The sequence below is a fragment of the Populus trichocarpa genome, chromosome 15 (genome assembly GCF_000002775.5).
Source record: "Populus trichocarpa isolate Nisqually-1 chromosome 15, P.trichocarpa_v4.1, whole genome shotgun sequence".
Taxonomy (NCBI): Eukaryota; Viridiplantae; Streptophyta; class Magnoliopsida; order Malpighiales; family Salicaceae; genus Populus; species Populus trichocarpa.
In genome coordinates, this window is record NC_037299.2 from 12,718,279 (window position 1) to 12,742,906 (window position 24,628).

Here is a 24,628-nt window from a genome sequence, read left to right on the forward strand (position 1 = left end):
TATTTTTTATTTAAAAATATATTAAAATAATTTTTTTATTTATTTTTAATATCATCATATCAAAATTATTAAATAAATATCAATTTAATATTTATATCAATAAAAAAAATCATTATAAACAAACCACTTCGAGACTTAATTAATAGTTTGATTTAATCTTAATGGGTTAAAACTATCATATATATTAGAAGTAGAAAAAATAATTAGGAGTTAACTAACATGTTTTAAAGAGTAAATAAACTTTATTATATATAGATTAATGCGATGTATCCCTCCTTTATACAATATTATAGCAGAAAAAACTACAATCAGTCCGCTTTGAATATATAACCTGAATTTGCAATTTTTCTTTATTGCATTCCTGGAATTAAATATAGCTACATGAAAACTTATTTACTCTAAAAGTAAAATTAAAAAAACCACGGGTCCTTTTTCGAAAGCTAAGAAATTACAGGGGCAACTTTATTAATCCCAAAAAGTAGGAGGCAAATCCAAAACTTCTCTTTCTTGAATATAAATACTTCTCCTTCCGCGCCAAACACAAAAATCAAAACAAATCCACAGACTCGAAGAAGAAATTGAAAATGGTACTTGTTTGCTTCGTGCTAGATCTCTGCAACCTCTCGCCTCCATTGCTCAAAAACCTAAAACAAGTAATACTCTTTCTTTCATGCTTTCTCTTTTTTATCAATTGATTACTCGATTGCTGCAACTCGTTGATTCTGTTCAGTCCTTGCTACACCTCGCAAATTTCTACGCCGTATCGTCTCCTTCACGCCGCCAATCGCACTCTCTCATTGACAAAATCGGCTTGTGTTATCTCTTAAAACACCGCACTTCTCTCTCTCACGAGGTAATTGAGGAAAATCCGAAGATTTTGTTAAAAACCGAACGTGTTTGTCAAAAAACTAATTGGACATTTTTTTAACAGCTAAAGATCGGTTATAGTCCTAGAGGAAATTTCAATCTCCGTGACTTCCATCACGCCGTTAATAATGTGCCTACCGATTCCTTTTTGCCTGAAATTAACGATTCTGGAAGTCTCCGTTCATTCGGTTAGTAACTGATTAACTGATTTTTAGCAAGCATGTTTGGTATTTAAGTAAATAAGTAATGTTTTTTGTGGAACTAGATGTAAAGCTTTCAAGTATTTTGAGCGATCAAGTACTGTACTCATGGGGAGGTAAAGATATTATGAGGAAAGTGATTGTTTTGAGCTCGTGCGTGCCTGATAATATCGACACTGAGTTGAAATTGACTCTCATGGTTAGTCAACAGATCATGCCTCAGAATATTTTTTTATGATAAATTATATATAACTTTTTTTTCTTGGTTTTTAATAGGATGCAGCGGATAAGTGTGTTTCGGTGGAGTTTGTGTTGTTTGAGCAAAGTTCGAGTCATCTTGGAAATTTTCAGGAGAATATTAATTCTTTCATGAGAAGTATATCAGATCTTGATAATTTCTCATTCGGAACTTATCTCGCAGGTTATGTGCTTCAACGATTATTAGTTCATGATGTTTTGATTATGTTTTTAGTATACTTCTGAGAAGTTTATATTTCCAATCAATGAGCAATGGCATAAAATGAAAGCCTTTCTTGCAATTGATTAATATCAAAATTCGGGAGGACTATGGTTGGATTGTTATCGACTATGTGGGAATGTGTTTTGTGGATTATGTGAATGCAAAGTGCAAATTTTGACAAGGGGAGGCGTTAAGAGTTAAAGTTCAACATCATGGTTCAGATAAACAGTGATATCTGCTATACAGAGGCTTGGATTATGGAAATGGAGAATCAGAGCATAGAAATTCGAGAAACCATGCAATTTCTGCCACCAGTCCCCGAGTTTCTATGTAGAATCATTTGGAGGGAGATGGAAAGAGTGTGATTGAACTGCTTTTGTATATTTGCAAGACCATGGCTACAGTGGATAAAAAATATATGATATAAAAGAGGATCCATCCACAGGTAGTCATTGAATTCAGATAGGAATTTGGATCTGTAGCCCTAGAGTACTAAGCATGCCAAGGCTAAATGTATACTTCTTGCAATTAACCTGATTTTTCATTTTGTGTACAAGTTCTCAGTATATGTGCTAAGAAATAAGAGTGAGCTGAAGAGTAATCTTCATAATTGTATTTGTATTTAGCATTAACTTCAGATAATTTTGCAGATAGTAGAGTATTTCATAGCCTGGTAAGACGATGGCTACAGGAGTTAAAGGATGACACGGAATAATAAAAATTCTCAATATTAGTGCTGAGAAATAGGAGTGAGCTGAAGTGTAAATTTTCATATGTGTACTTGCGTTTAGCATTAACTTCAGATAATTTTGCAGATAGTAGAGTTTTTCATAGCTTGGTAAAACGATGGCTACAGGAGTTAAAGGATGACATGGAAGAACCATTGCAAGCTCGTTTTATCTTTAAAAGCAACCTCACAGGCTCTTTGAATCAGATATTCTGCAGCTTGTCAACATCTGTTTGTCAAATTATTGATGGATTCAGTGCTTGCGAGGTGTTTAATTATGAATCTCACCTTTCATGCTCTTGTTGTATGATAAAATGTTTCTTTTGTTATTCGAATTAGGTTTCTCATGTAAAAGAAATTATTGCTGGGTGTGCTGCTTATAGACATGCAGGTGTCATGGCTCTGTGTTAGATAACAGAATAAAAGACAAAAATGTCGGAGCTTCTTGTCCAATCACAGGGCGTGATCTAGAAATTTCCGATGTCATTGAAAATTCTGTGCAAGTTGGAGACAAAACAGTTCTGTTCATGCCCTCTTTTCAGAGCTCTATGAAGCTGAAGCAAGTTTCTTCACCCATAGACTTCAACATTATTGAGAGGGCTAACCTGAGCTCCTTAAGTGAAGGTAGTCATGCAAAAAACTCTATCTACAGTTTTATATATACATCTTGTCCATTTTCATTTTGTAGCCTGTAAGCAGCTTATTTATTTAATGGTGTTGCCATATTGGAATTTGGGGAGTTCTTAGTGGGATGCGAGGAGATTCTGCATTTCTGCTTATCATTTTAAAACCAGCATTCTGATGGTATGGAATTTTTTCCCTCTTCCTGAAGTACCACCAGTTGGGATATAAGTAAAAATCAGTGAAATCCATGCGAGCTACAATCTTAGATTAAGAATGCTGCGTTCTGTTTAGAGTGTGCAATACAACTATGAATTTCTTCTTCTATCCTTTTCTATTTACTTTTAATGAACAGGTCCTTTCCCATTATCACTTTATCGGTGTTCTTAGGTTTTCCTGAAATTTAGGTTGCCAGTTTATTTTCTTATGCAGATGAAAAAGTTGAGAGATGGCCCGAGAGATGATTGAAAATCACTGTTCAAACCTTTTCCCTGCACAAATTCTTTGAATCACTTCCCACACCTTCTGCATGATAATCTAGTCATTATAATAGGTACCATAATTAGAAAACTCTTTATGCTTAACCTCCCTGTCTGGATTTTTTTTTATCACAGGTCTTATAATTGGATCTTCATATTTTGTAACTCCATCAGCTTGTTATGAGATAGAAACTTCAGATGAAATGGACCGACCAGAGTTGAATGCTCAAAGTGCGATGAAGGCCTCCCTTTGAATTTCCTTTTTCAAATGTTTATATAAAAATGGAACATAGGTTCATCAAAGTTCAAACTCGTTTCATTTCTAAGTTTATCTTGTCTTAGAGTGATTTGATATGTTGCTACCATCATTCTGAATTGGGATATGATCTGTCAGTTTTTCAAGGGATTTGCAGTGTTCTGCATTCAATGGATCAGGGCCTGTTATGCTCTTCGTGTTGTAATGTAGAAACCATGAGAGAAGCAGCCTTCCACTGCTACTATCTTCTTCAGCCTTCAGACAATGGGCCAATGCTTCTCAGGGTGAACACTGACCCTCTTTAGAATGGCCATCCTTTTCTTCTCAAGCAAACAAAATGATATTCTTATATTTGATTCGATGTCTTCCTCTTAGTTTATTTTCCTTTGCTTATGCTCTTCATTTTGATTTTGGTAAACTGTACCCCTTGCAGCGGCTTGCAGGATCAGAGGAAGTTTTGCCTGTGCCTGATGCCAATCGATTCCTTGATTCTCCTGTAAATAAGGAGATTCAGAATTCCATTCAAGCCTCTCTAATGAAGGTTGGATATTTTCCTTAATCACTTCCCTACTTTCTTTTTATTATGTTTTGGAAATCTGAAGCCATCTACGTACTTGAGGTTTCTGTTCTGTTATTAAAGCATGTACTAAGATTAAATAGATCCAGAATATTGATTTATGTGGTGAGTTCACCTCGGAATGGATGCTGGTTGGCTACGGCTTGACTTTGATAAACATAGCATATCTATTATTAAAAGAGAGAGGCCTCTTGACCACGATCTAGTGGTTGAAATCAATTTTTAGCCTTCTATTATGATTTTAATACTCTTTCCTTTATCCTTTATCCTTTATCCTTTCTTCTTCTTTCCTTATATTTTCCAAATTACCCACAGATGGAACTAAGAGACTACAATCCAGTAATACACGAGAGAGGATTCCATCAAAAGCTCAACTTGCTTGTGAAAGAGAGCCTACAATTTGGGTAATTATCATATCCATTGATGCTGATTGCTCCTGCTTCTATATAATCACAATGGCACATATTTCACTAGTTTTTCCATTTTAATTTATTTTATAGTTGATAGAAAATGATTAAACCGCTTCCAATGGGCTGGCTATCTGTTTGCACTGCGTTTCCTGAAATACAATTCCCTTTTTTCCCCCCGGATGTTCTCCAAGTGCAGAACTTAGAAGGATTTGTCAGCTCTTCAAAGAGGTGGTTATTCCTAAAATAAAAATCTGATTTCTAGTGAACTTCTCCGACTACTAAGTTTAGACAGGACTTTCGTGTTAGTTTTCTTTCACAGGATAAGTGGGTTGTGACCAAATTACTTGGAGTTCTAATCATGGTCCTCCAAGCCATTTGACCACTCAGCCATGGCATATTAAAATTTTACATCTCGGTCATGAACAAATTTGGATCTCTAAAATTGGAAAGATTTGTTTAGAGATTATTGATCGTCATCCATTAAGCATTCATTTCGTTGCTTCTCACATAGCAGTTGCTTTAGCTTCATCTTTCTTACCATAATGTCCAAATTGAGCTACATTGCTGCTATTATAGAGGATCTTAGGAAATGTTTCAGTTTGAAATTGGGATACTCGGGTATGACCTCATTTTCTGGTAATTCCTAAAACTAAGTTTGGGATTGCACTTGGATTGATTTTCAGCAATTGTCATGGTAAGCATATCAATGTCTGATCTTTGTTGATCCTGATATTTGCCTCCATCACATGGATATTCCAGGCCACTTCCTCCTAAACTGGATGAGACAACATCCGAACTAAACTCAAACGAACCAGATTCTTCAGAAGTCATTGTCCTAGATGCTATAGACTTGGAGGATGAAACGCCACTGCTGGATCTGACAAATAGAGATGACAAAACCACTGCTTCTATTGCAGAGGAATGGGAGCAGCTGGTTGTCAAGGAAGTTCCCAAGACATTTTCTCCCACTTGTGTTTCCAAACCTAAGATGGACCAGTCCGTTCTGTCCTCACCAGACAGCAACAGGCAGCTGGATGCAAAAACTTCTAGGATACTAGAGAGGCTGGAGTTGCCGAGACAGTTAAAATCTAAGACAGTTTCTCCCACTATCATAAGCAGTCAAACACCTGTGCGAACAAAAAAGCCTCTGATCCCATTCCAGCCCACCAATGCAATAAACCAAAGCCCGACTTCAAGCCAGTTACTGAAGCCCAACTTCCAGAGGCTCAAAAGGAAACATAAATGAAAACAAGGCTGTTTCTACTGTGGGGGAGCATGGTAATTCTTGTGGAAGAGGTTCATGAGGTTGGTTTTCTGACACCCTTCATCTATAAAGTATAAACTTACTATAGTTGACCACGCATGAGACAGCGCACACATGATATTCTGTTGTTATGAAGGCTCAAAACAAGGACCAACTCAATGTTCTAAAATACCCCCAGGCTCCATTTCGCAATATCTTACAACACACTGCCTGTATTTTATTGCTTGTTGTACTCTTTTATTCCATGATCCAAGCTGTCAGGATTCATGGACGTATTCTGTTGGGTGCTGGTATAGATCAGTTTCATCACTTCACGTTTGTTTGTACTAACTATTATGTTTGAACTAATTATTATGCCTTGACTGTTTTGCGAGGTGACCAGGAGCGTCACTAACAAATCTTTGCTGATGTATATAGTAACAGGTATGATATTGAACATGTGCATTTGATTATGATTTAAAAATGTAGGAAAGTGATGGGAAAGTTCAATTCTGGTTGAATAGCAGGAATGATTCCAACTAATCGTTCAATGAAATTATTAAATCAGAAAGGGCTTATATTCCCAAGCTCAATACTGGTATCAATATGCATTACTAATTGATCTTATTATAATAAGTGCACTCTTCTATCCAAAAATTAAAAAAAAAGATTTACATTTATTTCCCTCGTATATAGACATAGGTTCGCAATGAGCATGGCATACATTCGGTCATGCTCACGCTTTTCTTCTACAACCCAAACTAATATGGTGGGTGGCCCTCAATCAACCAACGCACTATCTTTTGCTTGCATTATAGCATATCAATATTCCATAGGTAATTCTAGAGCAAACTTAATAAAGAATACATTATTACAAACATCGTGGTCCAATTGCAGGGGGCCAAATCTTCGTACGTGATGGATAGTGGGATAAGAGTGGAGCTTAAGAACTTGTCTGGTGTGTTTCTTCTCTTTTTTATCCTTTGAAACTTAGAAGTTTTCTTTGTGAAAATCAAACTTAGTGCTGGTCTTGTGAGAGAAATCCAAGGCTAGCTGGCGCAGCTCTTTTGTCAAAGCTGGTGCCCCACAATAAAACACTCCTGCAATTGTGAATAGTTACAGGTATCTCAACTTTCATTTCTAAAAGTGATAAATAATGCATGGCATAAACACTGTACGAAAGATTTGATTTGTTATCCTCAGCAAATATAGTAAAATACCCAATCCTTCCTTTCTGGTATCAGTATCTTTCAACTTTCTTACATGGACCCGGTAAAATATCTTTTTACTCTGCTAGAGAGCAAGGGTCATAAGGAACTTTAATGGATCATGCTAATGTTGATTTAATAGGAGATAAACACTTAATGTAACTATCATCATCCTTTACAAAAGCACTAGTAATGTAATTATCTTCATCCTTTGCAAAAGCACTAGCACTCACTTCAATATATTTTCTTTTTGAGAAAGTGACAAACATAGTAAACAAAGACATCTTTTTAAGCATAAAGAAGAGTTTCTTTTTAAGAGCTGAGGGCTTAATTATGCAAAAGGAATGAACCAGTTCAAAAGAATATGGAAGCTTGCAGTATCAGATTCTAGTGCATATAACACGTAATAAACTATAGGATTGGAGAAGTTCACTTACCAACCCGAGAATCAGGGTGGTTAAGCGCAGTGCGCTTGTAGACATTACGCCAATCAGGCTTGGCGAAGTGAGACTTGACTCGTGTGCCAGAGACAATGTCCACACCATTCTTGGCATGATTAATGGATTGAAGCATGGCAATTAGAGCAGACCTTGCATCACCCTCTTCATAAACACTAGTACAGTAGTTGTGAAGCTCTATGACATGGTTATGGTCTAATTCAGCCACTTCATTCATAACCCCTTTAAACCAGTCAAAGGAACCTTGTTCTCTTGTCACCCAATAGAAGTATGCTCTCCTTGTCTTGAAGCTTTCTTTTCTTTTGTGTGCATTAGGGCTTGGAGTTCTAGTTAACGGGCTATTGCCTGCCCCATCAGTACCATTTTCTAATGCTTTCTCTTCTTCCTCCATGGCCCTGATGTTACTCGCTATGTCCTTGACAATGCTGATCATTGGGGTTGCTCCAATTCCTAGGCCAACGAGCAATAACACCTCATATTTCTTGTAGTCTTGTGCTGGTGCTCCATATGGACCGTCAATCAAGACTCTTGGGAAACTGCTCATAGGATAAAAAATCATCACATCATTATGCACAACCTAAACAGGAAACACTATTTTTTTCTAGGCAGACATCTTTCTTTGCTAGGGAATATCCATGTGAAAAAGGACTACTTGCAGCTCATTGATGCGCATCTACATCTCGTGGGTGGCATTGTTTACATGTTTGTTACATGTCGTTTTCAACGATGGGGCAGGCTGTCCATGATGACAAATTAATCTCTATCCTTTCCGTGTCTAATAATGTCTAAAACTTGGATTATTGGATGTGCAAAATATCTTAAAACACAGTTGGCATTATTTAACTATACTAATTAAGCGCATGCACAAATGTTTTCTAAACTTGAAGTTTGTCAAGTAACCTAGCAAACTTTTTCTCTTCCTATCAATGATATTGCTAATCCCGCCTTCCTTTATTATAGTGCGGTAACGGCAAATGATGCAAAGATACCATTCTGAAAAAGACAGCATTCTATAATTCATATTCCCAGTGAAGCAAACACTGATTGGTTTGGTGCTTCTCATTTGTTCATAACAGTGGACTAATACACATGGCTGTACTCCATAGCTCTTATGTCTATGAAAATAAGGTAGATCTTATCTAGTAGCCCTTGATAGATTACTTGTATGAGAGGAAAGACCCTAACAGCAAATAGCTAAGATACACACAAAGTGAAGAAAGCACCTGCTCGCCTAGGGTAGGTACATCGGCAATAAGGTTGTGGTATCCAACCACTTAAGATTCGTTCTGGATTGAGATGTTTGACCTCATGTAATTAATGCTTGTCACGTATATGCATACCATGATCCACAAACCCTCTAGATGCATTCATTTCTTTTTGAAATTGTTATGATATTATCATTCATCAGAAGGGATTTTTATTTTTTTTTAGCTAGTAATTATACGTGAATAGAAAATATCATAAAAATTAATGCTCACTTTGGGCTGTGTCCTTGGAAGCAGTCAGCTCTGAGAAGTCCACTCTTCCCATTAGGAGGTGGTTGGCATGCCTGAGAAAAAAAAAACACTTACTTTTTTGCACGTATACAATCTTGGAAATAAACAGGACATAATATAGTAAGACTTCTTCTTTTCTTCTAGAAGAATAACAAATGCACTTGTAAGAAAACACACCTCTGAGAACACTGTTCGAAGCTGCAGTGTCCAATCACCAAGAGTTCTGATATGAACACTAAGGTAGTCATCTCCAGGGGCTGAAGTAATAGAAAATGGGTGCCTGTTGACATGTGATTTACCATGAGTATTTACGAATGGATAGCACAAGGGGTAGCAATATTTTGAAGTTTAACTACCATTCGAATGGAGAGACAGCAGAACAATTGACAAACATGTATTGCCCACTCTTGTATCTAAATCCTTGAGGCTTTGACATGTGAAGTGCCAGGACATTTCCAGGATAAATTGCCACCTTCAAAACAACCAGAAGAAATTAGCACAACTTCTAAAATCATTTCTGAAAAGTAATTAAGTCGATGTAAAAATGGTTAAAAATAGTTACTTTTTGTATGGTAACAGCCTTGATGCTTGATCTCAGTGCCCTAATGAATCTTTCACCCCCGTAAAGCATAACAGGAACTGTCAAGTACATCCAGGTCTGCCAATGGTGGAGGTTCAAGGATGGACTGAGATTTCAATCAATGCAGTGTAATAAAAGAATATATGATAACTGAGAGGCACTTACCGTCTTCTTGTACCATTCATGAGTCAGGTAGAGGTAATAACCGTGCACGATGAGCAGGGTGTAGACGATGACGAAGAGATGGTGAGAATACCAAAATGCATTGAAACCGGTGAGCTTCTTGAGCCATGTCGGCAAATTGAGCTTATTACGTCTGAACCAAGGGGTGGCTAGTGTGAAGGCTATAGCCATCAACACTACCATGAGGATCCCAGTTACTCCTTCCTTGGACTTGACAAAATGCCAGTAACTTGAAGGTTGATCCCCGAAAAATTGCTGCATGAGCTCCCACTTTTCTTCACTTGCACGAAGAAGGCGAGGGAAGTCACACGCTAGATGAGAAATCCCATGGATACCAACTCCAACTGCAACTCCAACTGCTATAACCTGAACAAGGACACCACCATTAGTTTCCGTGCTTCCAGTTTAGAAGACATTAAGCGTAGATACTAGAGGGTACGTAGATGCTAGATAGAACCTTGTGGAAATTGAGGTTGTCGTCAAAAGGAACCGCGACACCTAATTTGGTTTTGTTCCTGAGCCAGGTGAGAGTGTTTCGGCAGACAGGTAGTAGAATTAGAGCCATATTCAGTTTGAGTGTCTCAGCTGCACCCTTGGCCATGCATACACAATGACCCATCACCACATACGCCGCTCTGCGTCGATACTGCACATACTTGTATGCAAATAGGCTAGCCATAACAGCAATCCATAGAGCCATTACCCAAACTCTCTGCCAGTTGTCTAATAAGAAATACCTGGTGCCTCTGCCCCATCTGTTTAATGGGTTGCTATCCAATGTAGGCTTAAGCTTCTGGCTTAGCATACGGCTCAGATTTCGGCTTTCTCCTCCTGCCGACTGGCTTGGTCCTTGCAATAGAAGCATTTCCAGGTTCTCTATCTGTTGTTTTTTTTTTTTTTTTTTAAAAAAAAAAACAGGGAACCATGCATCATTAATAAGAGTATCAGCAATCTGCATAAAAAAAAAACTCCAAACAAGCAGACCCTCAAGACATTAATAATGCTTTAAACTTGTGGTTTATTACCATGATGTATCCATGATTTTCTGGATCTAACTCTTCCATGATTAATGCTGCATATTCCTCAGCTTGTTTCTGGATATTTGACAGTTTATTTGCAGAAGCGCTAAGGGTAATGATCTGCATATAAAAATTGCCAAATTTTCTTAGGCCAAATCCTTTTCTGACACAAGGCACAAGCTTTGATTCAAGTCAAGTGTTTCATTCAAGACAAAAAGGGTAAAGCTAAAAAGAAATGTTCAGTAAGGCATTCAAAAGACGGGAGCACCTCTCTGACTTCCTCTTCTGTGATTCTGCCATCAGCATCTTTATCCACCCTGCATTTTACATCACTTGGTATAAGTTCCAGCTTGAAATCAATATAAGGTGGAGGACTTTTTCATTAAAATGAAAGACATAATCTTTGAGTGAAAGAGAGAGATTCATTTACATGTCAAAGAAAGTTTGGAGCCTGGAGTCGAAACTTTGGTTGGAAATCTGTTCCCAGAATTCCCTCAGCTCAGCTTTGTTGATCGAATCACATTGTATATTCCGCTTCCTTGCAAGTGAACTGAACAGCTCTCCTGCAAACTCCTTTGACTCCTTCATTCCTGCCATTACATGAATTTACACAGGCCCTTCAAAACTCAAACTAACTAAAGCAAATAACATTCAGTCCAAACCAAACACATTCACATATCTACAAGTTAGAAGGAAGGAAATTTGCATTGAATTACCTATACATTCACAGAATCGCGCACGAGGGAGCAAGCCCTCAGTAGAAGCAGTAATTTCATCGAAACGCTTTTCCACAGCAGCCCATCCTGCACCACCATCAGTCTTGCTGATAAACTTTAGTCCTTTTAAAGCATGAGCAGCTGCAGATTTAGACCTGTCAAGGCGACCAGGAGGAGGCCTCTTTGAGAACGAAGCCAACCGTTTTATTTCATGAGAAACCTGTCTAATTCTTGCTGAAGCAGTTCTCACAACATTGGAAACAGATCTTTTATCTGGACCTTTAGCAAGTAATGTCATCTCAGGATCTTCTTTGACGCCATGAGAAGGTTTAACGCTGTGTACAGCCACAGAATCATTTCGGACATCAAGAGTGATCTCCACGTATTGTTCATCCTTGGATGTGGTTGTTTCTGGTATATTAAACCTCGCACTCTTTTTTCCAGGTCTTTTATTCAGAGGTCCGCTCAATGGACCACTGTAAGCTACCCTTTCGCTCCCCGATAGCTCTGTGTCAGAGTGATGATCTTCTCTACCCGTATCTTGCATCTGGGATATTTTAAAATGATAAAATGTTTCAAGCTCTGTTTATGCGTGACAGTTTAAAAGAAGCAAGAAAAGAAGGGGAAACCCCAAATGTTGTTTAAAGCTGAATTCTAGCAGATTGCTGCAAAGAAAGAATGCAAAGACACAGAGAGGGAATTCTTGTCTTTTTCTTCCTCTCTCTGAGTATTGGATCTGTTAACTTCTGTCCCAAAGGAAGCCATAACCTGTTATATAAATATACTTGCAGAGACTCTGTGGCATTTTAGACAGAAAGACTGGTCTGAACATGAAAAAAATATTAATTATGTCAGGCTAGTAATGACGTTTAGATAACATAATTAATGTTCTTTTGGAACATACTTCATAATAATCACATTGAGATGAACTGAACTGAACAGTTAAAACTAATTATGAAAATGTCAAAATAAAAATTAATTATGTAATCATTACATTTGACTATTAACACCATTTAATTACATGTTGCCGATTAGGAAAGCTGATTAGAAGCTTCCTGTTTCCTCACATGCGCATGAACTCTAGTTTCTAGTTGTCCATACAGCTTGAACACTCCACGTTAGCTTTTGACAAAATCTCTATCAAATTACTTCCAAATCAGTATTCTGCTGTTTCTATATTATTTACTTAGATGACTATAAGCTGTTGTCATTCATCAGAAGTTTGACAACGTTTTTCCGGTCTTCTTTTTACCGCCTTTTTTTGAGAAACAACATTAGGTAATCGATCTGTCAATCTTTGCTTTCTTGATATGACTAATCGCAATTTCTTGCTTTAACCTGATGAAACACGTTGTGGTTGTCATGCAGTAACAATCTTGTAGTCTACTAGTAGTCTAGCATATACACAACCATCTGACCTTGCAGAATCCATTTTGCAGACTCTCTCTATAGCAAGAAAAAATTACCACGTTAAAGATAAGATTAACAAACAAGTAAACAACCCTCTTGTAAAGCAAGAGGAGTACCCAACAAAAAGCTTATGATCACTGTTATTAAACGCCTGCCGACAAGGTAAATTGACTTGGGACACTACTGACTTGATTTAGATTTATAAAAAGTTAATTTAAAAGTTGATCTAATAAACCAAACAAATTAACAAATCAAAATCCGTTGATTTTTTTTCCTTTTTTTCCTATTTATTTTCAAAATAACATAGTTTTTGTTTTTTTTTATTATCTTGGATCAACTCGTTACATTCATCAAGCCTTACACCTAGTTAGATTTAATAACTATATTAAAATATGATAAAAAAAATTACATGAGATAAAATATATAAAAGAAAATCATGAAACAAGATTTTATGAATGTAGACCACCAGAACCTTATAACAAGAAAAAAACATGACTTTATACACAAAAAAAACTAGTAATTTTTTTTTCATTATCAAGTATCCACTAATTAAGTCAACTATAAACTTGTTTTTCATTATCTTTTTCCTTGTAACATTGAATAAGAACTGGGTTTTGATTGAGGAAAACATTCCACTTGATTCACAAAGCACAAATGTGATGGTGCGCCACCACTTCCTAATCGTGTGTGAGTATATATTACAAATCGTCAAACATTGTGCCCTCAATGTGGTTCCTCCATATCAGGACCATTCTTCTCTTTATTTGCCCATTACAGCAGAGTATTTAGAACTTCCCTCGTGTGTAAGTGCAAAATTATTTAAAAGGCCAAGTTTTGTTCATTTGGGATTGGAAATGGGATTTATCATTTTCCATTTCTTGATAAATCTTGTTTGTTTTCACAAATATAAAGATTAGGATTCCACAAGAGATATATAGTAATAAGTGAAACAAATTGCTCCTTTTCTTGTTATCATTTGCTTGCAAAGTATTAAACCAGCCCACTATTTCAAGTATAAATAAAATTAACTTAAAATTAACCTAGTTTAATATTATTAATCCCGTTAAAATCTACTTTTACTTCTTTTTAAAAAAACTCAAAACCATGTTTTTGAACTTGTTTTTTTATAAATTAAACAGAAACTATTTTGGATTGTCTGGGGATTCATTTCTTTTAGAAAAACAAATTTAATTTTAGTGTTATGATGTATTATAATTTTTTTATTAATATTGGTGTTTTATCTTAATTGTTTTTATAAATTTTAAAATTAATAATTATATAAACTTTTAATAACCCTCCATCATGATTATTGACGCGATGCATTACAATCTTGAGAGTACGTCTACTAGGTATATGGATAGTGACTTGCGTTCGATGAACAGAACTGACACGTGAATACTCTCTGATCGTCAAATTAAAAGAAGAAGAAGAAGAAGAAGAAGAAGAGCTTCTGAATGCATAAAGAAATGTATGGCCGTGCTACATACGGAGCATGAATTTGTTTCCAAGTTCCAACTATTCTATTGTTACGCGTTATGTTAAAGAGTAGATGAATTTTTTTAATGTAAAAAATACTACTTGTTTAACATGCTAAATGAATAACTCAAATTATGAAATCAATATAATTTTATGGAAAATAAAAAAGTTAAAATGATGAAGCTTAATTTACAATCAATATTAAAAAATAAATTAAAAAAAAAACAAAAAATAAACAATCCAAGTCAACTTGGACTACTCTTTTTAACATTCAACATGGATCATGAGACAAAAATAACTTTATAAAAAATAAATAGAAAAAAATTACAAAGCTCACTTTTCAATAGATCCATTGTTGAATGTTGAAACAATCCACGAGAGTAGGATAACTCCACAAGCAACAAATTGAAAAAAAAGATTACAAAGCAAAGCCTAATTTTCAAATAACCTAATATTAAATGATAACATTGAAGAAAAACATTCAACTAAAAAAAGAACAAAAAAAATTAATTGGATCATAATATTGAGATAACACCTTAAAAAAATAAAATAAAATAATACAAAACTCAATTTCTAACCAACCCAATATTAAAGAATGAAATAAAAAAATTAATTAGAAAAAGTAGCTCAAAAAAATAACCCGAGTTAACCTATTAAACTCATGACTTCAATCATGAGATCATTATAAATTCATAGAAAGCAATCGAAAAAAGTACGAAATCCCACCTTTAATAGTTCTAATGTTGAAAGTTCAAATAAAAAATAAATAAATTCATGAGACCGATATATAATCTAATAGAAAAAAAATTAAAAAAAATTATGAAATAAAATCTTAAAAATAATTTAATATTAAAGAATAAAATAAAATAACTGAAAAAAAAAGAATCGATGCGTTGAGGAGTGAAAATTAAAAAAACTAAATAAATAATATTTCATGCATGTTACTACATGCGGTGATTTAGGCTCAGTTGTTAATATTTGGTTAATTAATAATAAACTCATTTTCAATGCTAAATCGAAACTAACAACTTCGGGATGGTAGGTGAAGATCCTCAACTGTCCATTTCACAATCCAACAAGGAACTGAGAAAGATCCTGACAAGTGCTTCACATCTACACAAAAAAAAAGAGTTTGACATTATCCAGAAACGCGGATTTGATTTGGTGAACTTGGAAAATGTTATGCTCAATTTGTTTTAGATACATCTCTAGCATGTGAGTTGTCCTGGATAGGTCTATAAATTCTGTTTATTTATTTTAAAAATTTCAAGTTGATGACGTGGGAGTTCTTTAATTGAATAACTACTCTGTTGTATTTATTAATATCATGTGTTTTTTAAGTATATATTATAAATATGTTTGATTATTCTACAACAACATTTATTTTTATGCTAGTTTTGAAAAGGAATAGGAAGAGCCATTATTTAAATTGATTAATTATCAATTATAAAACTTCTATTATTATTATTATTAAAAAATAATAATAATCAATCATTATTTTGTATGAGGTTAAAAACGATAATTATTTTTTCTATTAGTTTTGAAAATATAAGGAAAAAAAGTCAAAATCATAAAAAAAAGAAAATCGTTATTGTTTTGTGGGTTTGTATGAAAAACAAAAATAATATAATTAATTATTCTTTTAAAAATGATATAGATAAAATTACAAAATAATAAATATCGGGAAAAAATAAAGAAAATGAAAAACTAAAAAAAAAAAAAGAACAGTGCGAGGATAGGGGCGGCGAGGCCTACGCTTATAGGCCTCGTAGCAACTAGACCTAAGTTCTTTAGCTGATCGTGCCATGGCTCGACGGATGACACATCGCATGCTAGGAAGGACGCGTAATCCTCCGACCATTGTTAGTGGCGCCTCTGCATCTCCATTGTCTCTGCTCGCCACCATTTTGTCATTAAAAGACTTTTCTACCCTACCTCAATATTCAATATTCAGGGACTTTGTTGCCGCACAAATTAAGCTTGGAAACCTTTTGGTACAAACTCTTAATTTCAAGGACTCAAATGCTAAAAAAAATGCACATTTTTTTTTCAAATCATTTATCAAATGGGTATCATTAAGTAAAAAAGAAAACCCATTAAACGATCGATGTCAAGCTCAGCTATAATAAAATCATATTTAGTTTTAGCTTCTTTATGATTATAATCTGTCCAACTTGACTTTGATATATATATATATATATATGTTCTATAATAATAGGATCAGTTGACCCTTCCTTCTTGCCTATGCTATGCCGCTTAATTTGCAGCTGGCATGGGGTATGCTATTTTTGAAGCATTGCTAGTTTTGATACAGAGGTGTCCATGTCTGCAAATTATAATGCGATAGAAAGTACTCAATGCTCAATGGACTTGCTCAACGTGTAAGGGCAACCCACTAAAACTTGGTGGGTGGATTTGGTTGGACTTGGGCGTAACTTGAGTCTCAAGCTATTAATTTTTTACTTTCTAGGTCATGACTCATGAGTCCAGGAGAAGAGGGCAAATACTATGTATATATAGCAGCTGTATCAGTTTCCATGGTCAAGGAAGCAAAAGGCTGGTGGGATCTTGAAGCATGCTCAAATTGAACGTAGAAGAGCAGTAGTTTCTTGCGAATTCGATACTTTTCGATATATGAATGACATGCTTTTAACAACTGTATGCAGGAGAGAGTGATGTGATTTCGAGTTGAATGAGAACATACCACTCGATAATTATAAAAAGAGATATTTCATAAATACTACATACGAGAGACGTAATCCCACTACAAGAAACTAGTCAAGTTTCTTACAATTCTTCAATGTCATTGTAGATTTCCTATTAGTATAAGAAGTTTCAAGTAGTCGAATCAGAATCTTGGTATGGCTGAGTGTTCTTGTCATTTATTCCCATCAACATAGTTTTGAAACCCGGCCCGGCTTAGCGGGTCGACCCGGGACCCGGGGCTGGAACCAGGTCGGGTTGAAGAAAAAACAGGGAAAAAAAAACCCAGTGTGACCCGGCTGACCCGATGAATTGATCCAGCGACCTGATTGACCTGGCAAGACTCTAAAATTATTTTTACAATAACTATGTACAATAACACAAAAATCAATTCCTAAGATTTTAAAGTTGATTTTACAGTAACTACGTACAATAACACAAAAATCACCACATTTTTTTCATAAACCAGTTAATGTGTAGGAGTTAATTAGGATTACGAGGATGTTTCTAGTTTAAATCCTATTTTTTATATTCCCAACCTACATCTAAGTGTCTAATCAATTAGAAACCTCAAATTAACTGATTTTTTTATATATAGTTTGACTGTTGAAAAATACCATATATTCGTGGATTACGTTCAGAAAAGTGTTCATATCATAAAATAATTACTTCCATAATTTTTTTTTTGGATATTCTTATTCCTTTACCTAATCCTAATTTCTTTGACTTCATATATATTCCTTTCTTTGTTGATTCCTAAGATTTTAACTCTTCAAAACTCATATCTTGCTTCCTAATCTTTTGTTTGTAAGCTTCACACACTTTATATATATATATATAATTAAAAGCATTACAATATCCGATATTTCTATAACTATCTTCTACAAGTGTTTTGTTCAAGTTCATGCAATTTTTCTTCCCTTCCCTTTGTTTCCAAGACTCGCTTGCATGTTTTAATTTACTCCAATAATTACACAATACAATTTGCCTTCCCATTCATTTATTTCGAGGATTTACAGATATTTTTTTTCACTTCAATTAACAGTATTTTAATAACCTATTTTTGTATAACTATATATCTTCCATAAATACTTAATTAGTTTAATAATAAAAAAGAATAGACTTTTTTTTATATATAATTACTCCAATAATCCTCATTTCATGTCCCGTCATATGACTCCACGATACTATAATGACACGACTTAGTCAATAGTCGTAAGGAATTATTAGTGTTTTCCTTTAATTTTCCTATTCTATACTGATGATTGAATGAGAATATAGCATTCGATCACACCAAAAGATGTTCCATAATTTTTATTGGGAAAAAAGATTCTATTATTAAGGAGGGTAACGTGGGAAAGAAAAACAAAGAACTCTCCCTTTCGAATAGTAGTTGTTAGTCCCACTAAATTAAGCTCTTCAATTTTATTTGAATCGTAGTTGTTAGCCCAAATTTTAGCCCAAATTTGAGGATTGACTCCAAAAAAAAATATATGGGTACTCATGTGAATTAAATATTGATGCCTTTACTAATGAATTCTAGCTAATCAAAAAAAAAAAAAAAATCGTTTCTAACTATCATTAGATATCACCTACAGTCTAATAATTGGTGCCTTTACTAATGAATTCTAGCTACTATCTACGGGTATATTTGGCAGTGTGGTAACAGTTGTTTTCAAATAACTTTTCGTGTCGAAATGCATGCCAATGATGTTTTTTTATTTTTTAAAAATCATTTTTGACATCAGCACATCAAAACGATTCAAAACGTACAAACCGTATTAAATTTTAGCAAAATTTTTTTTTTGAATTTTGTGGGAACGCGGTTGAAACCGCGTTCCCAAACACTTCCTACATGGTACAAGAATATATTTGAAGTGTACAAATGGGCCTTAACACAGATTTATCAACCCTCAGGGCTGAAACCCGTAACTCTATTTATCAAGTTTTAGATTTTCTTTTTAATAATTAATTATAGGTTTGAATTTTTTTATGATTATTGAAGATTTACATGATCGTTAATTTTAGAATCCATGAAATTAGTCGAGATATATACAAACTGGTATGTTAAAAAAAAAAACACCACGTTATCCCAACGACACCCTCCCGAAATTTATCTCTCTCACATTTCCAATTAGATCCCCAAATTATACTTCCATTCGATTGGTGAGCTCTACCCGTATAATCCAACAAGAAATGGCAATGAAAATCCGAGTGTACCATATGAATCACGGTACGTGGGAGCTAGCCAATCTAAAAATGCTCATGAGCAGGAGCCCGAATGTATCAATTCTACGTTACACGGCACTGCTACTAGAATGAAGACCAGTTCAGCTCAACTACGAGCTCAAGAGCAAACACGACCCCTGGTTAGAACTTCACTGCTCTCAGATTCCCATACAGGAGGGGGCAAAACCTGCCATGAAAGATTCAGAATTATCCTCCCAAGATAAACATTGAAGATTTGATGCAAAACAATAAGAGGATACTTTGTTGAAATTCGATTATACCTCTCCTCTTGGCTAGTATTTTCAAGGGCTAGTGCTATAATCACCAAATTTTCAATTCTAACTAACACCACTATATTTCTCGCCTACAATATAATTGATGCCTTTAATAGTGCATTCTACTTAAGACTCACAAATCAAATGTAGGTGATTTTTAAGCTTATTAAAGAAAAACTCTCGGTATTATAACTATTTTGATATTTTTGATATTAAAATAAATATGTTACATGATGCGGATTCATAATATTACAATATCGATGCGGAATATATATAATTTCTATCTTGATATTTGTGGTAATGAGGGGTTGTAGTTTAGGGGGTCGAATTGGGTTGTTTTTAAGGAGAAGGTTGTTACGAGGCCGCATGAAGGTTGTTACGAGGTCTCTTGTTTGAGTCTGCAGGACAATTGCGAGGATCAGTGTCCAGTGGGAGTAGAAACAAGAGGGTTTTTGCTATCCAGGAAGATGAGATTATGGTTCCAGATTTTGGTTTTTGGAGGTGGAAATGGGGGGATGTTATTGAGACAGGCAGGTTTCTGTTGAATCGGAGTAGAGATGTGTTGCATAGTGATGACCCCATATCTTACATTATGCAATGCAACTTATCAGATACTGGAATGGATGTGCCTTGTGTTTGTATTGAAATACTCTGTTGGTGTTGCCGTAAGTGATAAAAGCAGATTCCTTGTTCAAGAGGAAAAAGAGGTACATGGAGTGGTCGGGCATGAAGCACTGCAGCATTAGAACTTGCAAATTGATAAGGATATCCAAACTGATAGAGCGAAGAATGAGAGAGACAGTGTGTGTTGAACCCTTTACGTCAAAAAGACATTGCTACAGCCCATTCTGAGAGTTGTGTTGACAATGCTGGTAAGACTTCCTCATTGAATACTGTGGCTAATTAGGAGAATGCACCTGGTGCCAACAGCTTTACACAGATGAACTCTTAGAAAAACTGTGGTCTACGTTGAAGAATTGATTTGCTCTCTCTTTTCTAATGCCCATCCTATTCTCAAGGCTCGCCTTCAATTGGATCTGTCAATGCACAATTTCTGGCTGAGTTTTCAGCAGCTTCTGGAAAGCGATTATTATAACTCTTTGATTCTGAAGAATCTGATCCAGAGGTAATATGAAAGTTCTCTGCTGCAACCACTGAGGAAAAACTGAAGTCATAGTTTTTTGGATTCACTTGTTCATTGATTCCTCAACAGTGGGGCTGCAGGAGTGCTAGTCAAGAGTTGAGAAACCCATTATGAACTTGGGATCATTTTCACCTTCCCACCAACAGAGACAAGGGGCATTGTCAACAAAGATTGTGCATACCTGGATGACATTGTTTTGCCATTTGTTGTGTCAGCTCCGAAGTATGGACCAGCAGATCGACCAGCAACAGCAAGAGCTATGAGGGAGGCATTAGCTGTATTAGCTGAGCTAGAGAGAGACAGACTCGTATCAGAGGAAATGATAGAAGAGATTCCAGATGAAGAGGAGGAAGCAGTCGAGGCGACTTATTATGTTGTAGAGGAGAAAGCTTATGATCAAATGCAATGGAACCAGGTTGATTCATCTCAGAGCTGTTGATCTCCAATCCAGATGCATAAAGATTTTTCACCAATAAGAGCAGAACCTTGTAAATTTAAGTGAAATGTTGGTAACCTGAGATATTCATTCAGGTTCCCAGTAAGTTACAGAAAACTGCTAATATTAGAAAGACGATAGAGATTTGTTTTCAAAATTTGCTGTTGTATAGAAATTAGACACATGTAGTGAGAGGCTAATGGAATTAGCCTGGCCAATTCAGATATGCAACAGAGGATGGTGAGTGTATAGGTTAATTTTTTAATAGGGGATGTTGTCAAGAATTTTGTTATAGGTGGGTTCATTGCAAGTAATTCCTTGTATTGGTTAATTTTTCAATAGGGGATTTGTAATAAAAAGTAAAATCTCAATTTACTTCATGGTAAATATTGTTAGACAGACTTGTGCTACTTTCAGCATTAGGTTTGGATGCAAAAATCAATTTGGATTTGCCTTAAAAAGTGAGTTTCTTATGAATTTACTTCATGGTAACTGCTTATGAGCAGGCTGAGAAGCCTGAGGAGGCTCTCATTTTGTTCAAAGAGATGCAGTAAGAAGAGGGTCTTCTAGCAGTTTTGGTTACTGCAGTGATCGTTGCCTCTGCAATTGCTCAGTTAGGAGATGTTAAAGAAGGCTAAGTCAGAGCACGGTGATGCTGTTCGTCAATCATTGATTGACGAGTTGTGTTGGAAACTCAATTTTAGCCATGAATGCAAAATGTGGAATGTGGAAAAGGCACGTTTGGTTTTTGATATGATGGTGGAAAGAGAAGTTACCTCATGGAATTCTATGCTTTCTGGCTATACTCAGAATGGACAAGCCATTGAAGCTCTGCTATTTTTTTGATGAGATGCGTGATTCTGATTGGGAGCCTAATCCTGTTACGGCATTGATCATGGTTTCAGCTTGGGTGCTTATCTGGGTTCTCTCCATCCTGGAAGAAAATCCCATGATTTCGGGGTATGGCATGCATGGACACGGGAAAGAAGTGTCATTTCAATGAAACGATGTAGTTTTAATGTTTAAATAACATTAGAAGTTCGTGTCTCTAAATTAATCTTTAATTTTTGATTCATTGAAAGAAGTGTCATTTCAATGAAACGATTTAGTTTTAATGTTAAAATTTTAATTTTAAAAATCAATTTAAATTCAATTGGCAACTCTAAAATTGGTTTGACCTCTAATTTTGTTAATTCAAGTTTATGCTTTCACACACTTTTTTTATTTTGATCATTGATTTTAAATTTTTTAAATAAAATTTTTAATTGTTCATCAAACTTTAATATTTATACAATTAAACTCCTAATGTGACCAAATTAATTCTTATAAATTACAATTTGACTCCCAAACTTTATTTTCTTTTAATTAAAGTGTAAATTGACTTAAAATTCATTTTTCTTGCAATTATGTACTTAAACATTCAATTTTGAATTTCTCTTTTTTAAATTGAATTTATTTACTAATAGAGCATTTATCAATTGAAAACACACTGTTAAATTTTAATTTTTGTATATTTAATCTTTCTCAATCAATCTTTGGCTATTTTGTAGGCATTTGGTATATATTTTTTGGTTTTTTTCTAATAATTTTTTTATTTTTTGTATTTTATTTTTTTATTTTTTTGTACGAGGACCCTAAAACACGGGTAACAACAGGGAAAAAAAAAAAACATTGGAAGAGACCAAATCGGCGCCATCACTTTCAAGGAGGTACCTCTCATGTAAGGACCACCGGTGAACCGTGGATCCTGGAACTGGAACCTTCATATACGGCCCCAGCCAGAAGCTGACTTTGGAAGAGTTTTGGAAAGACTCAAATTCTTGCTACGTAGAACGATCGAGCATCGAAGAGTAAGACAATCAAAGGTGGAAAGAATCTCACTCGAAGAAAACATTGATTCAAGATTTGCCCATCTGGGCCGCCACCGACTCCTGGTTTGTAATCATTCAACGTTTATACATGTCTGAACATCAAAGATCTCCGCTGGAAGTGAAGCCCTAGTTCCATTGTTCTTTGCCAGCTTGCGACCAGAGCCGTCAAGCCATTAATTTCCCAAAAGATTGGAAAACAGCAGTCCTTTCTTGTCCCTAGCTGGGTTTTCTCGCATGACGTGATTAGCGTTAGCCGCTAGCAAATTGGTGCACCTGCCTCTGAATTTTCGTTCCAATTATTCAAGACTTCACATTGATAATGATACTCTCCTTTCCTTTTCCTTTTCCTTTTTCCAAATCAATTGAGTTTTCTCCATCTTTCGGTTTGAGTCCAGAGTGATATCTCCATCAAGAAAGAAAAAGCATTGATTAATTCTACAAACATTTAGTTAAATATTTATGAAGTGTTGGTTACAAATATAAAGGTGAAAAAAAAATTAGGAAAAAATTTGCAAATACAATAAGATAAAACAAATAAAGACAAGTTGGTAAAAAAAAATACTAACATTGATTAAAATTAATTAAAAAATGAATTATATTAACTTAAATTCATTAAAATTATTTTTTTAATATTAATTAGATACTTTTCTTGAAAAATGAGTCATTTTTTATTTATTAAGAAAAATATTTTGCTACAAGAATAAATTTTTATTTTCTATTGATAGTTGTGGAGTGAAGGTAATGAGATGGGAGGAGTGATAATGTGGGTGATAGTGATTGTAACATTAATGATGGAAGTAATGTAGTGGTGGTGGTGGTAATGTTGATGATATATATATATATATATATATATATATATATATATATATATATATATATATATATATATATATATATATATCATGGTGATTGAGCTAGTTGTTGTTGTATTAGTGATCATCAATTTTTTTATCTAATAAATAAATCTTATTTGCATCTAATAAATATCTAAAAAAGATATCATCACATAAATCCAATAAAATAACAAACTATATATAAAACAATACTAATAAAATACAATCAATTATTTGTGTTGATTATGTGTTGCAAAGAAATGAAGTACATGGCATAAAAAAAAGATTATATAAATATTTTAATAGAGTAAAACATACACTAAAATTTAAAAGATTATATCATATTCTAAAACACGTGTATTTATAATTAAATGACAAATCATATAATATATATATATATATATATATATATATATATATATATATATATATATATATATATAAAACAAATCATGTCAATAAAAGTAATAAATTATATTTAGTAAAATGTTGAAACCAATAAACAAATAATTGGATAGCAAATCAAGGAAAAAAAATATTTAATTAGTTATTCTTTTTAAGTTATTAATCACCGAACAAATTTTATAATTATAATTATAATTTCTTAAATTATTATTTTTTGTCATAAATTAAAAGAGAAGTGAACATATGCTAAATAATAAAAAAACAATAATAATATTTCATTAATAATATTATTTTGATAACATTTGGTAGAGATACAAGAAGAAGGGAACGAGACTTATCATTATAT

At 34.5% G+C, this 24,628-nt stretch overlaps 2 protein-coding genes across 5 annotated transcripts; one reads left to right on the forward strand and one right to left on the reverse strand.

The window, feature by feature from the left end:
* Positions 1–493: 493 nt before the first annotated feature.
* On the forward strand, positions 494–6,380 carry LOC7456669 (uncharacterized). Of its 4 annotated transcripts, XR_008057482.1 has the most exons (14): positions 494–653; positions 731–853; positions 932–1,055; positions 1,133–1,266; positions 1,344–1,488; positions 2,343–2,521; positions 2,638–2,878; positions 3,490–3,585; positions 3,749–3,894; positions 4,044–4,151; positions 4,503–4,591; positions 5,357–5,902; positions 6,108–6,151; positions 6,244–6,380. XR_008057482.1 is itself a non-coding variant. In XM_052447591.1 (12 exons), the coding sequence occupies exons 1-12, from the start codon at positions 585–587 to the stop codon at positions 5,841–5,843; spliced, it is 1,941 nt and encodes a 646-aa protein (XP_052303551.1). In that variant the 5' UTR covers positions 494–584; the 3' UTR covers positions 5,844–6,098. The 4 variants fall into 4 exon arrangements, 1 of the variants encoding a protein (XP_052303551.1); XR_008057481.1 differs by lacking the exon at positions 6,108–6,151 and having other exon boundaries at positions 6,244–6,364; XR_008057480.1 differs by lacking the exon at positions 6,244–6,380 and having other exon boundaries at positions 6,108–6,231.
* Positions 6,381–6,497: 117 nt separating this feature from the next.
* LOC7456670 (respiratory burst oxidase homolog protein C) lies at positions 6,498–12,294 on the reverse strand. Its single transcript, XM_024586757.2, has 12 exons — positions 11,501–12,294; positions 11,215–11,374; positions 11,053–11,101; positions 10,791–10,904; positions 10,223–10,645; positions 9,748–10,131; positions 9,565–9,660; positions 9,359–9,474; positions 9,180–9,282; positions 8,985–9,055; positions 7,486–8,042; positions 6,498–6,940 (listed from the first exon to the last, which is right to left on the reverse strand). The coding sequence occupies exons 1-12, from the start codon at positions 12,045–12,047 to the stop codon at positions 6,831–6,833; spliced, it is 2,730 nt and encodes a 909-aa protein (XP_024442525.2). The 5' UTR covers positions 12,048–12,294; the 3' UTR covers positions 6,498–6,830.
* Between the last annotated feature and the right edge of the window lie 12,334 nt (positions 12,295–24,628).